Here is a 14,413-nt window from a genome sequence, read left to right as displayed (position 1 = left end):
CTGCTGTTACCCTTTGTGCATCTGTCCCTGGCATTTTGGCATCACACAGAATCTCCAAGACAGTCCAAGTTAAACCTATTGTTGTAAGAGGCTGTGTGTGCACATGCCTGTGTCACTGAGTGCAGCTGGACTGCTTAGAAGACAAAACCAGCCAGAAATAGCCAGCCTGCATCTCTGTACAAGAGAGATTTACTTCAAGGTAAATTACCGTACATGTCAGCAGATGACCTCTCATCATCATATCTGCAGTTATATTTCAGCTTTATGCCTTGAAGGCAGCAGAGAAGATTCTCTGAGTTTAAAGGGTTTTGGCTTGGGATCCATGTGATTAAAAAAAAAAAAGAGAGAGAAAGCATTTTGTTTTGTGACACAGCATTATGGCATAAATACTCCTGTTTCACTAAAACAAATAATAAAAAAAAGCAGTCTTGAAAAAAAAGTATGTAGTTCCCCAGTTATCAGTAAAACATGTTTTTATACATCAATATTTTTATGTTAAAGAGCTTAACCATGTGATGCATAAGCAAGATGTATTAAATTACTCTCATAAATGCTTCTAATGTGTCATTGAAATATGGATGAAAGTGTATTGTTTGGCATCATTCAGATGCCAGAGAAAAAAGGTTTGGATTATGCAAGGTATTTCTCTGAAGCCAAGTAGTTAAGGAATAAATGGCAAAACAGTGTGAGTTAATAACCAGCTGTTGGAGGGAAAGGGAAGAGTATGATTAAATGACCTATTTTAGGTTATAATGGTTAACAAGAGAGTTCACAGGGATTGTACTTTGTATTGGTTATATTCAGTTATATAGGGACCTGGACTGTTGGAGCACGTCCAGAGGAGGCTACAAAGGTAATGAGGGGGCTGGAGCACCTCTGCTGTGAAGACAGGCTGAGAGAGCTGGGCCTGCACCACCTGGGAGCAGAAGGCTGCAGGGTGACTTTATTGCAGTGCATAAAGAGGCTGCAAAAGAACTGGACAGGGACTTTTCACAGTGACACAGTAGTGACAGGGCAAGGGAGAATGGCTTCAGACTGGAAGAGGGCAGGTTTGGATGAGATATTAGTAAAAACTCCCTTACTGTGAGGGTGATAGACATTGGAACAGGTTGCCCAGAGAAAATGTTGATGTCTCATCCCTGGAAGTGTTCAAGGCCAGGTGGGATGGGGCTTGAACCTGGCCTGTTGGAAGGTGTCCCTGCCCATGCCATGTTGTTGGAATCAGATGGTCTTTAAGGTGTCTTCCCACTCCAGGCATTCTGTTATTCCACAGTTATGTTTCCTGGAATGGAAGCTGGAGCAGTGAAGTCATGTGTATGGTTTGCAGGTACCCATTTTGCAGTAGTCAGAACTGAACAGAACAACTTCTGGGGGTAGGCAACAGAATGACAAAAGTTCTACATGAATAAGCAGAAAGTCTAATGTCCAGTGAAGGGGAAAAGATGAACTACTCTTACATCTTGGAGTGCTGAATTATTTGTATCAGCTCAGGGAAAGAGATCTGATGGTAATTGGAACTGAATGCTAAAGTAAAGTTGCTATTTCCAGCTTTATCCCATGGCTAACTGCTGGTTTGCTTAATTTTTTTTAAAGGGGGGTATATGTCTGATTGGTTTACGTTTATATTGCACATTGTACTTTAGGAAAGGGTTTGCCATACCTCTGCAGCTTCCTCCTCCTGCCTTTGGTGCTTTGAAATACACTCAAAGAGGGCTGAGAAGTGTCATCTTATCTGCAAGAAGACAATGTGTAGGATATATGACAACTTTTGGAATCAGCTTTTTTTTTACAGACTCTTTTTTTACAGACTGAAGGATCAGAATTTAATTAAAGACAATAAGCCCAAGGATATTCTGGAGAGCAGCAGTGACAGTGAAGAGAAGATTCCAGCTGTCAAACCACTCAGTGTACCCAAACGGAAACTGGAACTTGAGGGAGAAACAGTAGAAAAGAAGAAAAAAGGAAGGCCTCGGAAAGACTCCAGGCTTGTACCAGTAACTTTAACTGTTCAGGTGAAATATATCAAATTCATTGTGGCTTTCAAAATTCATTTAATAAAGTCAGTCCCCTGTTGACTTGTTGTTCCATGGACTCAGGGAAATACAAGTGGTATCAGTCCCTCAGAATTTTAGCCATCCCTCCACTGTGCATTTAAATTTACTTGTTTTAGAATTTAAGCTCAGAAAAAGCAGGTGCACATGGTGTGGCAAATGTGCTTATCTTTTATATAGATATGCAGCTACTTACTAAAGGTCCCTAAGTAATGCTAGCCTGCCAAAGACTGTATATAATGAAATGAAATGCCAAAGTTTTTGGTGGTGTATGATGGAGAGTGGTCCAATAACAAGAAAGTGACTCAGATATGGTGATTTAAATGGTTATAAATTTCCTCAGAATCCTAAAGTAGTTGCATTAGAGTTCCCATCATTTTTGGGCTTATAGATACCCGTGTTTTCAGTATCTAGAGCTTACATTTCCCATGTAATACACCATAATTTTCATGAATTAGTTGTAGCTGAAAAAAGGGGTGTTTTCAAAAAAAAAAAAAAAGTTTTTTGTTTTTCTTTGATTCTTAGAAGCTATATTAAAAAACTTGTATTCATACAACTAATTGGAACAAGACTAACATTTGCAATTGGCATTATTTGGAATTTTAAGAAAATTCTTTCTCAAATCAATCTATTTGGTAGAATATATTTGGTTTTCACTTTTTTAATTAAAAAAATGTAACTATTTCTGCAATTTTTTTCCAGTCCCCAGCTACACTGGCCTCTGAGAAGGATGCTGCTTGCATCTCTGCACCAGCATTAGCACTTAAACTGCCAACCCCAATCCCACAGAAATCGTTTACTTTGCAAGTAAGTGGACTATAAGGAAAAAACTTAGTACTTTAAAAACAAACAACAAAAAAATCTGCTTTCTTTTAAATATCCTGAGGTTATTCACATCCTTTGATGAGTTAATGTTTGAATGCATGTATTTGTTCAAGCAAACAAGATGGTAACACTTTAGCTTCTAAGAATATGTCTGTATGGGTAAAGAAAATGGCAAATCAGCTAAAAATGGGTCACTTCTGACCCAGCTAAACTCCAAAGAGGAGTGAGTACCTCTGGTTCATCAGTCCCTGCCCCTGGTTAGCCAAAGTGTGTGCTGGAGATAGGAGTCTCTGGGGGGAGTGGCTGCTGTGCTGTTACTGCGGTGGTGTTGGGAGTACAGTACTGAGGAATAAAACCAGGGCTTTTCTGAGAGCTCTCTGAAGGTGCTCTGCATCAGAACAGGCTGGCAAATAGTAATGGTTTAGGTATTTATGAAACAGTTTTTAGGTGTGTTCAGGTTGTGGTAGTCTGGTCACAATTGCAAGACTGTGGGGAGACTGGGCTCATACAGACTTGATCTGGTGGCCATAATTAGGAAGCAGAGACAGACTAGCACAGCCTTTCCTTTGTTTGTACTTCAAATACAAAGAAATTGCTTGTGTTTTAGGCAAGGCTGATTTTCAGAGGTCTTCTTCTTTTGAAGTGCCATGGTATATTTTGAACCCACATTAAACAGAGAATGCCATACTTAAATATGTTCTTAAAGACAGTGTTGTTTTGGTTCTAATAGTAGTTGCTGCTTTTTTGTGCAGTTTTCTTTTCCTCTTCCAAAAATTATTTTATTTTTTTGTATTTCAGATAAGTTCAGATCCATCAATGTACCTTGAAGTGGAGAATGAAATGACCACAGTGGGGGGCTCAAAGCTGAGCAGGTTAAAGTGTAATCGAGAGGGGAAGGAATGGGAGACAGTCCTCACCAGTCGAATCCTTGCTGCAGCAGGAAGCTGGTAAGAGAGTATCTTTTGGAGGAAGGAGGTCCTGAAGACCAGAGGATATTTTTAGGTGTACAAAAGTACAGTTTACTGTTATTTTTCATAATAAATATTTATGGGTAAAAGTGTGAACCGCTCTTTGGCTTTGCTTCAAGAATTAACTCTATGCAGTCCTAAAACATCACAATTTGCATTAGCCAGTTAAAACTGTTTTCCTGTATTTTTACATTTCTCCATTAAATTTCTTCATTAAAGTTGACTAAATAGTAAGTGACAGGTTTTCAAGTGCTAACTGCTAAAGACTGAAAAATCTGAAATGGTGTATTTGGTCATGTCAAAGTATTTTCCTGAGTCTTTTGCTATTTTTTCTCTTACTTTCTCTCAATTTTGCCTAGTTCCAACTTAAGAATTTCAACTGAAAATGTATTTCTGAGCCCTGTCTAGGTCTGAAAAAGAAGCAGCAGATTTTAATTCTAAATACAAATACAGCCTTGAGGGAGAGCCTGTGTATAAAAAGCTTTACTGACATTTCCACCTATGTCCCTTGGTCTGTTTAGTTTATGACTTCTCCTCTTGGTATCAAAAATCTTCTCTTAAAGCTGCAATAGTTATTTTTTAGGGAATTTACCCGAGTTGTATGATAGCTTAAGAATTCAGCCTGGTTTTATGCTACTTGCATTTGACAACATGCAAATGTTTCTTGTTTATTTGTTGTTTTTTTTTCTTTTTTCCAGTGAGATTGTAACTGTGGCCTGTGAGAAACGAACATTGTCAGTATTTTCAGCTTGTGGTCGTCGCCTTCTTCCTCCTATAATATTGAATACACCCATTTCCACCCTGCATTGCACAGGCTCCTGCATCATGGCTCTCACCACTGCTGCTACGCTCTCTGTTTGGTAAGGGCTCAGGCCGTGTTCATAGGTACCTTCAGTTGTGTCCCTGCACTGCTGTTGAGACAGCAGCTTAAACCACAGCAGGTCTGAACACAAGTCCACTTTTAAACAGAATATGCAAAGTTAACTGGGCAGGACTGGTTCTGTTTCAGCAAAATCCTGTTTCTGTTCTGACAGTCCAGAATATTGAACTTCATTCTAGAATGAAGATAAAGAATCAGCTGGAAGTCACTAGTTTAAATGCTTGTGATGCATGTGGAATGGAATGGGGGGATGGGGAAGAGAAGTATGGATGCTTCCATCTTCCATCACACTTTACCAATGAAGCACATGAATTTTAGAGTTAAAGTACTCCAGCCATTTTCAAGATGCTGAGATAAAAACACTGGTAACTCATTTGCAGTTGTTGAATTCAATCTAATGTCTCAGACAAGTCAGAGCTCCTAAAGGAGTTATTTAGATCCTGTTTGCATTGTTGTAATGAGGTTTCCTGATAAAGAGCCATAAAAATTGTTCTCTGCTTTTAACTTCTGTCTTGCCATAAGGGGTTTAAGTTTACCAAAATAATTTTTTCATAGCAATGAAGAAAATGTCAAAACAAAAAAAACCTAAACAAACTCCCCAACCCCCCACTTTGTCATGAATAGTGAAAAAGTGCATTTATTAAAAGATCTTGGAGTTTTCAGTTGTTTGTTGACTGCAGACTTGTCCTTTTGTCTTTTTCAGGGATGTTCACAAGCAGACAGCCATTGTTAGAGATGAGTCTTTGCAAACAATATTTTCAGGTAATAAAAAGGTCCTTTAATTACCAACCTTTGAGCCCACCTGTGCTATTTAGTGCCATTTATGAATATGCTGAAAGTTTATGAAACTTGAAAAGCCTAAACAAATAATTTCCCTTCATTATTGTGTAGTAAGGGGAAGTTCTTGAAATAACAGTGATGACAATATCAGTGAGTAGCAAACTTGTGTGAGATTCTGTAGCTTATTGTCTGCCTTGCTTCTGAATGTAGAAATTCAGTGTTGTGAAGATCACAAAACAAATACTTAATGTAAATCTGCTATTACAGCAATTTCTCTGTAGTGTGCATGTTTATTTTCTCAGTGCTGAACAACTGATTATCTTCTGATTCATTACTTAAAAATCTTCGGTTTCAATCACTGCAGTATCTGGCACAACACAAATCATCAGAAAAGCAGTGTCTCAGAGTACATTAGCTTCTGGTTTAGCTTTAATCCATACAGTACTAGTCCAAACTAGCTAGAAAGCAGTTGTATTAGCAGTTTGCAAATGTCATCATTAGAAGTTACATGCACAAGCCCTGGGCTTGGAATGTGCTGGGAAATGAGACTCTAGCTATCCCACTTATACTGTGCTCTTAGAGAGCACTTTTCTAAATATGCTGGGGGTTATAATTTTAACTTAATGGGAAAAAGAAAGCTAAAGGCTTTTTGGGTTACAAAAGATGTGGCAGAATTGCTGAAGATTTTCCCTAGACAAGGAGAATGTTCCTAATTTAGCTAATTTTCTGTATAAATTGCAGCACCAAGATTGATAGTGTATTTTGCAAAAATGATGTTAATGCTACTGCACTGAGCCTGGTGCTTGCCATCATTAGCTTGTGTCTTGACTTTCCTATCAGTGCTTGAGAACAACATTGAACCTTTTTCTGTTAGTTGCTTAATTGATAAAAAATGGTAGATAACATTATGAGTCTTACGCTAGACTCCAAAAGAAACACTTTGGTCTGATTTGACTTGCAGGAAGTGATGCAACTGTCTCTCAGATCTTGCTGACTCAGCATGGAATTCCTGTCATGAGCATGTCTGATGGGAAGGCATACTGCTTTAATCCTTCTCTTTCTACATGGTAAGTCATGGATTATTTCCTGCTTTTGCAACCCAGAGGAGTTGACGTGTTCTGATTGACGGGGAAGAAATCATTCTACCTCAGAGTCATGGAAAAGTCAGTGCTAAACACAAGGAAAGGCTGCACAAGACTCGGTCTTCTTGGGGATCAGGTGGGCTTTCCCCATGGAAATGCATGAGTTCCTATGAAAAATTTCCATGGGTAAATTATTTACAGGATCTTTCCAAAACAGGTTCTTTGTTGTTTCCTAAGAAGAGAAAAAACATGTTGTAATCCTAATATAATTGTTTTAATTAGTGTAATGAGCCTGCTGGATGAAAGGGCTTATTGTTTTAACTCCTCGTTAGAATAATTGTTGTTATTCAACTACTCAAAGCGAATCCTCTGGAAAAGGAAAAATACCCTATTTGTTTATTAAGGGAGTAAGGAGCAGGAGACAGACTCTCAGCCATAATTCTGAATTTGCTGCTGTGTCGTAGTTTGTATACCACAGCTTGGGAAATCTATAAAAGAGTAATTAGTCATCATACAAATTTAAAGATGATAAAGCAGCAAAGGGTATTTTATATATTTGTACCATTTTACCCCTGTGCTGTATGAAATCTAAACTTAGCATTGGTTTGAGCCACTCTTTCTCCTGGCATCTCAAGCCAGTGAAGATGATTTCCTTCATTAGGTGTGGAAATGACAGCTGTAATGTCAGCTCCCTCCATATGAAGGGATAGCTGTAATTATGGAAAAGATTGTCAATGTGTGTGTGCCTGGAGGGGGGGACACCTGACATAAGGTAAAATCAAGTTCTTAATGAGAAATTCATTACCTGTGTTCGCTCCACGCATCATTCTGGGTCATGGCTTCTTACTAGATTGTAAAATGGCAAGGAGAAAGTTCCTTCCAAACTGAAGGTAAATTAAATTTTGTCATTAATATTTTTAACTTTGGGGGTAGAAGGGACACACCACAAGCGGAATATGGACATAGTGGGAATAATCAGGGTCCCTGGAATTCCTAAGCCACTTCAGTGATATTTTTTTGGTTATCTGAAAACACAAATCCGGTTTTGAGGCAGAACAGAGCTGGGTCTGCTGACCTTGCTGTTTGCACTCCTCAGACTTGTTTTTTGGTTGTTTGCTGTTTTCCAGGAATCTTGTTTCTGACAAACAGGACTCTCTAGCACAATGTGCAGACTTCAGGACTAGTTTGCCATCTCAAGAAGCCATGCTGTGTTCTGGGCCCTTGGCTGTGATACAGGGACGCACATCAAAGTACGCACGCGCCGCCTTCGTGTCATCAGCATGGCTGGCTTTTGTCATGGTCTTTATTCACGTGCCTGGATCACTGAGTTACTTCTTGAAAAGCCAGTGGCTCTGAAATGATGGGTCGTTCACACAGTGATCCTTTGCATGTTTATAGTCTATATCTTCATGTTATGAGATTGTTTGGGGGTCAAGAAAGCATGCTCTAAATATAATAATTTAAAGTTTCCTCTTGACTGGATGGGTAAGGTATTGGACAATTCTGTTATACTTCTGTTAGCTAAGCTGCATTTTTTACGTTTTGCATTTTAATTTTTAGTTTACCAGCTTTCTGGAGTAGGCCTGCAATTTTTGAGTTAGTTCAGTTGGCCTTAAAGAATCTATTTAATGAAGTCCTTGAGAAAGTTGAGATATTAGTCATCTGGTGAGTATTTTTAACATGTGAAAATATCACCAAGGAATTGTGTGAGCCAGAGCAGATTCCTGTAGGTTGCTTTATAGCCCATCCTCCCTTGGATTTTAATTAGATTTCCCAGGCAGATTTCTTTCCTATTTCTGCCCTTCACATCCAAGTTTAATTTTTTTCTGGAGAGAAACTGTGTAGTGTTGTATGATTTTATTGCTGTTCTCATGAGGGGAAGGGGAGTTCATTGTGAAAAGCATTTGAAATATAAACAAACAGCACTCTTTTTGAGAGAGAGACAATAACAGAATGAAAAATTCCCTTTTTGAAAAAAGTTCTAGTAACTAGTTACTTTGTTCAAATTAGCTTTTTTATGGTGATGTGTTTGTGTGCAAGAAATCCTTTAAATGCTTTATGTCTTGTGTGCCTCTGAAAGATCAGTGCAGTATAGCTAGTGCTACAAAAAGATATATTCCTTAAACTTGTATCTGATTTTATGGCACATTAATCTTTTTGGTTTTGCAGTTCAGGAAGGCAAGCTGCAAGATTGTTCTCCATGCCTCATTTAGTGCAACAAGAAACAACACTTGCATACCTGGAGAACCAGATAGCAGCAGCACTTATGTTGCAATCCAGTCACGAATATCACCACTGGCTCCTTATCTATGCACGGTACCTAGTTAATGAAGGTGAGACCTGCCAGGCTCTGGTGCTTCTCTGCAGCTCTCATGGGCTTCTAAGAAACACTCTGTTCATGTCACGTCTATGTGTGATTGCCCTTAACATCCTCCTTTTAGCACTTGGCTTCTGGACTCTGGTTTGCTTAAAACCAAAACAAATTGCATTTGCTTCTGCAGTGCTCAGTCCTCAGGAGTCCTGCTTGGACACAGGGACTGGGGACAGACTGTGCTCTGGGGAAGCAGTGCCATCTGCAGACTCCAGGAATGGCAGTTGCATTGTAAAACAGCCCAGTGGTCTGTCAGGCACATCCTAGGTTTTGTGTGACAGCAGCTACAGATGTTTCAGGGAAACCAGGAGCACCTTGTAAAGTGCATAACCCTCCTCAGCCAGCTGACAATTGCTGCCTGATGTGAGATGAAGGGGTTGCTCAGTCTCTTGACACTTTGTACCTGAGCACATAAAATTTGCTTGTATTGCTTGCACTTTATTCTTTTTTTACATTCTAAAATTTCAACTGCCTGTACTGGTGAGTTCCAGGTGTTAAATTCTGTGAGAAAAGAAACACACAAGAAAGGTTCCTTGTGCCTATTTTATAATTGAATATACTTTATCTCTATGCTATTATGTTAAATAAGGTTAATCAACTGACTTCATACTTTCTGGATTCTAAAGATCTCTGTTGTATCTCTGCCTGTCTACATTCATAATTTAGTAGTTCCCCTTGTATTAATTCAGCCTTACTCCTCACCTTGCATAATCATTCTGCACAGAGGGAAATGAAATGGTTCACATTACACCACCTAATAGGTGTTGGCAGAATTAAAATCAAACTCATTAATTCTTGCCTTTTGACCCTTACCTTATTTAACAAGAGAGCTTGTTGAACTTCTCTCTGTCCTTCCCCTGCTGAAATTAAAACATTCACCTCGGGTCATACGTTAAAGAGATGGTTGTTCTTTTAAAAGCCTTCACTAACTGAAAACTTCTGCTGCATGCACTGGGTTCCTCTGGCACCTCCAAATGTTGCTGCCATGGATGGATGGATGTCACAAAAACTGTGCTTTGCCAGATGTGTATTGCTGCTTCACTAATTTTCTAGAGCTGCTGAACTTTGAAAATTGCACATCCTGTTATTGACCCTTTATTCTTGTGATTATTTCAACATCTACAGAATTCTAATCCATTAAAATACTTGATCTAGTATATGTTGATTGGCAAGTTACTCTTGAATAGACTTTGTTTCCTGCAAGGGAATTCCCCCCTCTGAATTTTGGGTAAATAAAGGAGGCCCAGAAACTGTATGTGGTTTTATTAAAGGTGTTTTGGTTTTTAAAAAGCTGGTATGTTTGTGTGGGAGAAGAGAGTGAGGTTGAGATCAGGGCAGCTCTTAAAACAAGCTGGAGTAATTACTTCAGACTTCAGTTTTTCTCCTTGTTGTAGATTCATCTTTAGTAGTGGGTTTGGTTTTGAGAACCTTAAATAAGACCCTTCAGAGCTCTAAAAATCATATATTTCCAAAGAACTGCTGTAAGAATAAGAATATAACTTTCCTGAAATCAATGGTTTGAGCTTTACTTTATTCCAGATACTTGTAATTCTTTTCTGAATGTTGTCTGCTACATTGTGAAGTGGTTATATGTAGTGAAATGCTGTCAAATGTGATTTTATTTCTGACTATCTCCAGGGTTTGAATATCGTTTGCGAGAATTATGCAAGGATTTACTGGGTCCAGTCCATTACTCAGCTGGAAGTCAGTGGGAATCAACAGTTATGGTAAGTCCTGGTAAGAGTTTAATGAAGAACAAGGAAGAGTTTCCCATAAAAATTACAGGGTATTATCCTTTCCATACTCTGCTCTGATCACATAAGCAGGCTTTTTCCCATGGCACTGAGATTCATACCATGTGAAACCACAGGCAAATGCTTGTTGCCCCAGTGTCAGCTCTGGTGCTGTCTTGAGTATCACACAGATGAAGGAGAGTTGCATGTTCAGCTGTCCACATTGTTGAGACAGCAGCTTTGAAACAGGCACATGTCAGACATCTTCCCTCTCCGAACACAGCCTGGAGTCTGGAGCTGCAGAGGCTGTTCCAGCTTCCTGAGTGTGTAAGTGTAAAGACAGTTTTTATTCTGGGAGTCATGGAAGCAGAGTGAGAACATAAAATGCACAGCTCTCTCTCTAGGCAGGAAAAAGGGCATGAATCTCAGAGAGCTCCATGGAACATGTTAATGGTAACAAATAATAGGTTCTGAGGATGCTTTTGTGTTTTCCGTGCAGGGTTTACGAAAGAGAGAACTATTGAAAGAGCTTCTTCCTGTTATTGGACAGAACCTCCGCTTCCAGAGGCTTTTCACAGAGTATCAAGAGCAGCTGGACATCTTGAGAGACAAGTAGCATGTCCCCAGATTTTCCCTGCGGGGCCTGGTCCGAGTGAAACTGCTGAACAGCATTACCAGAGACAAGGGAGGAGCGAGAGCCCGGCCAGCGGGGACACTCCTGAAGAAGGGCTGTGCCGCAGAGGTCCCAGCAGATTCCTGGAAATGATGAGTGGAGGAGCTCGACAGTTTCCCCAGTGAAACTTGACCATTGAAGCTGTGACCTCTGTTTCTGTGGAAAGTCATGGATATGTACTTCAGGGGGATCCTTTTGGATCTGGATCTCATTTAATATTAAAACTAGCTGAGAACTGTTTGTGCGGTTTCTTGGATGTCCTGTGAAAAGCACAGTACTTCAGAGTACACTGAACAGCATATTTAACCCTGTTTGGGGTTTTTGCCTGAGGATTTATTGAGGCTCAACACTATATTAAATTAGATGAATGAGCCACGTAAAAAGAAATTTCATAAATATTAAGGTATTATGCAGCCAATAGACTCTTTCCTGTGAATATAATAATAATAAGAGGCTGTTCTAACACATGGACTATTTTTGTACTAGAATTTGCTAACTTGTAATATGGAATTTTATTTGGCCAATAATCAGGCTATCACTACAAAGTCATCTTGTAGGAGTTTAATTACAAAGGCTATGTTTCAAAGTAATTCTACCAAATTAACATGTCATCATCAGGTTTTTAATTTTTCAATGTTTGTAAAAGGCATTTGGGGGGAGGGGGAGGGATACAATGGGGTGGCTCTTTTTGTAAGTACGAAATAAAAGAACATTGCATTGGTTTAAAAAAAAAGAAAAAGCAAAAACATGGTCTTGAATTATTGCAAAGAGCACAGGCATCTCCAGAAATGTCAACACAGGCTGAATCATGGTAATGTGTCTGGAAATAAATAATTTTGTCTGGATGATCTTTCCTCAGAAAGCACGATCAGACAAGTGCTGGTGATGTCTGTGGACAACTCCAGTGTTTGCCCCTGGAGCCCATCTCAGCCAAGGAAGCAGGAGCTGGGGGAATGCTCATCCTCTCAGGGAATGCTCATCCTCTCAGGGAATGCTCATCCTCTCGGGCAGAGCCAGCAGGCTCCCTCAGCACTGAGCAGAGTGCCTGCACTGCAGCAAGGAGGGAGCTTTCTGCAGTTATGGCTTTGTTCCTTGTGGAGTGCTTTTGGCATTCCACTGAAAACATCCTGTTTTCTTTTTCTAGAATGTACTTGGTGCTGCGACAGGAGCAAGTGAAGGTGTTGGTTCTTTGCAGGCCCTGCTGTTTGGATGTGCCTCAATGCCTTGCTTTGAAATGTTTTTGTTTAAGAGAATCGTAATGATTAAGTGTGTTTAAACCCTTGTGAAAGGGCAGTTTTTCCCCTAAACATCTAAAAAACAGTATCTTTCCCCCTTCAGCCAGAACAAGGAGCAGCCTGTGCTGCTGTGGCCAAAGAGTCTGATAGTGAGAACCAGTTGTAATGGAAGTCATTCATATGCCGTTGCCAGTTAGACTACACTGGTGGGAACAAGTACTCTGTTCCTCAGAGGAGAACCATAACAACACAGAATCATGGACTCTCAGGAATCATTTAGTACAACCCCTGCAAGCAGAGCAGGTTGTGCTCACCTTGTGTTCACAGATGCAGCCAAGGACCAACTGATGGGATTAACACAGGAGCTGAACAGCATCTTCTGGGGAGAAGGGCAGCCAGGTGCAGTCAGTGGAGTCTGGCTGTCCACTGCCGTGGATGTCACTCCAGTGCTCTGTGTGGGCAGCTGCCAGGGTGATGGTTTAACAAGGAAGGAAGAAAGAAGCATGAGTGGATTTGGAGGTGTTTGATAAGTGAAAGCTTCAGGACAACTTGCTGTTTCCTCCTGCTAAAGGCAAGGGATCTGGGCTCTGATGGTCCTCTGTTCAGCCTTAGTCACACCAGTGCTAAGGGACAGTAAATTCTTTGTCATTGTGTCTTTGAAGAGACACTGAAATACTTTTTTGTGACGAGCTGTATCCACATTAAGAGACCAAGTAGGTTTTTCTACCCATTTTTTTCTTGGTTTTTTAAAATTCCAGGCCAGAAAAGATGTTTTAGTGGAGCGAAAGCCCTGTTCAGCTGCTCTGAGGTCTCACCAACCTTCTCGAGGCTGAACCCGCCCGGCTTTCCCGGCCTGTTCCCGCGGCCCCGGAACGCGCCCGCCGCCGCCGGTGTTTCCGCGCCGCGGCCGTTCCCCGGCGCACCCGGCGGAAGGCGCGGGCGGGCGTGAGGCGCGGCGCGGGCCGGGCAGGCCGAGCCGCCGCCATGGGCAAGCGGCAGCACCAGAAGGACAAAATGTGAGCGGGGGGCGCGGGGGAGAGCGCGGGGGGCCGGGCTGTGCGGGGCCGTGTCCGTGCTGCGCCTCACTGACCCCCCTGTCTCGCAGGTACATCACGTGCGCCGAGTACACGCAGTTCTACGGCGGAAAGAAAGCAGGTAAGGGGGAACGGGCCGCTCCCTCAGACCCCCGGGCCGCCGGGTGCCGAGCTCCCACCCCCGGGCCGCGGCCCGAGCCCGTGGTGCTGCTCGCAAACGCCGTGTTTCTGGCCGGATGAGCGTGCCCGCCCTCCGTCGGGACTGTGCCCGCTGGTGGGACCGAGCCGGAGCGTTAATGGTCACAGTTAAACTCAGCCCTGTCGGACTGTCACAGCTCTGTTCTGATCTTTTTCCGGCAGTGTAATTTCAGTTCGGAAATGTTAGTTACAGTTACGCAAGCTTTAGAGTCTTTATCCTTGTCATCAGTAACTTGCCACAGTTTATGTAGCAAGATGTAACTTTCAAATGTTTCTTGATTACCTAGAATACCATGTATTTATTAAAATCTGTTGTGTGCGTTTTCTTTTTCCATAAACAGACTTTCCACGAACCAATTTTAGACGTTTATCATTTGATCACTGCAGGTAAGACAACTAATTTACATTATCATTATTTAGTGACACATCTATTTATCAGGCTGTTGACACTGAACTAAAGCCATGTTCTTCTGAGGCGGTTACTTTCATTGCCTTGTGCCTGCTGTGACAGTAGTGTGGCAAGAAAAAGTTGAATAAGAACTGAAACAGTCTGCGTGACCCGTGGTCAGTGTCTGCAGAGGTT

At 41.2% G+C, this 14,413-nt stretch overlaps 2 protein-coding genes across 6 annotated transcripts in view; both read left to right on the top strand.

Annotated features, from left to right (window-relative positions):
- LOC119707388 (protein HIRA) overlaps positions 1-12,103 on the top strand; it is a 32,693-nt gene extending 20,590 nt beyond the window's left edge. For 3 of the 5 annotated variants that reach the window (XM_038152311.1, XM_038152309.1, XM_038152313.1), the window contains exons 16-25: positions 1,793-2,012; positions 2,754-2,858; positions 3,675-3,823; positions 4,543-4,704; positions 5,428-5,486; positions 6,466-6,571; positions 7,714-7,836; positions 8,756-8,919; positions 10,596-10,684; positions 11,190-12,103. In XM_038152311.1, coding sequence (XP_038008239.1) covers positions 1,793-2,012; positions 2,754-2,858; positions 3,675-3,823; positions 4,543-4,704; positions 5,428-5,486; positions 6,466-6,571; positions 7,714-7,836; positions 8,756-8,919; positions 10,596-10,684; positions 11,190-11,306 — 1,294 coding nt within the window. In that variant the 3' untranslated portion in view covers positions 11,307-12,103. The remainder of the gene's footprint in view (positions 1-1,792; positions 2,013-2,753; positions 2,859-3,674; positions 3,824-4,542; positions 4,705-5,427; positions 5,487-6,465; positions 6,572-7,713; positions 7,837-8,755; positions 8,920-10,595; positions 10,685-11,189) is intronic. The other 2 variants (XM_038152312.1, XM_038152310.1) reach the window with 1 other exon arrangement.
- A 1,382-nt stretch (positions 12,104-13,485) lies between these two features.
- The window catches only part of PPIL2 (peptidylprolyl isomerase like 2), a 68,205-nt gene continuing 67,277 nt past the window's right edge, over positions 13,486-14,413 (top strand). Inside the window, exons 1-3 of the mRNA XM_038151990.1 lie at positions 13,486-13,614; positions 13,704-13,753; positions 14,172-14,217. Coding sequence (XP_038007918.1) covers positions 13,583-13,614; positions 13,704-13,753; positions 14,172-14,217 — 128 coding nt within the window. The 5' untranslated portion in view covers positions 13,486-13,582. The remainder of the gene's footprint in view (positions 13,615-13,703; positions 13,754-14,171; positions 14,218-14,413) is intronic.

Source organism: Motacilla alba, chromosome 15, assembly GCF_015832195.1.
Source record: "Motacilla alba alba isolate MOTALB_02 chromosome 15, Motacilla_alba_V1.0_pri, whole genome shotgun sequence".
NCBI classification, from domain to species: Eukaryota; Metazoa; Chordata; class Aves; order Passeriformes; family Motacillidae; genus Motacilla; species Motacilla alba.
Note: the sequence above shows the minus strand (reverse complement) of the source record. Positions and strands in the feature narration are given on the sequence as shown.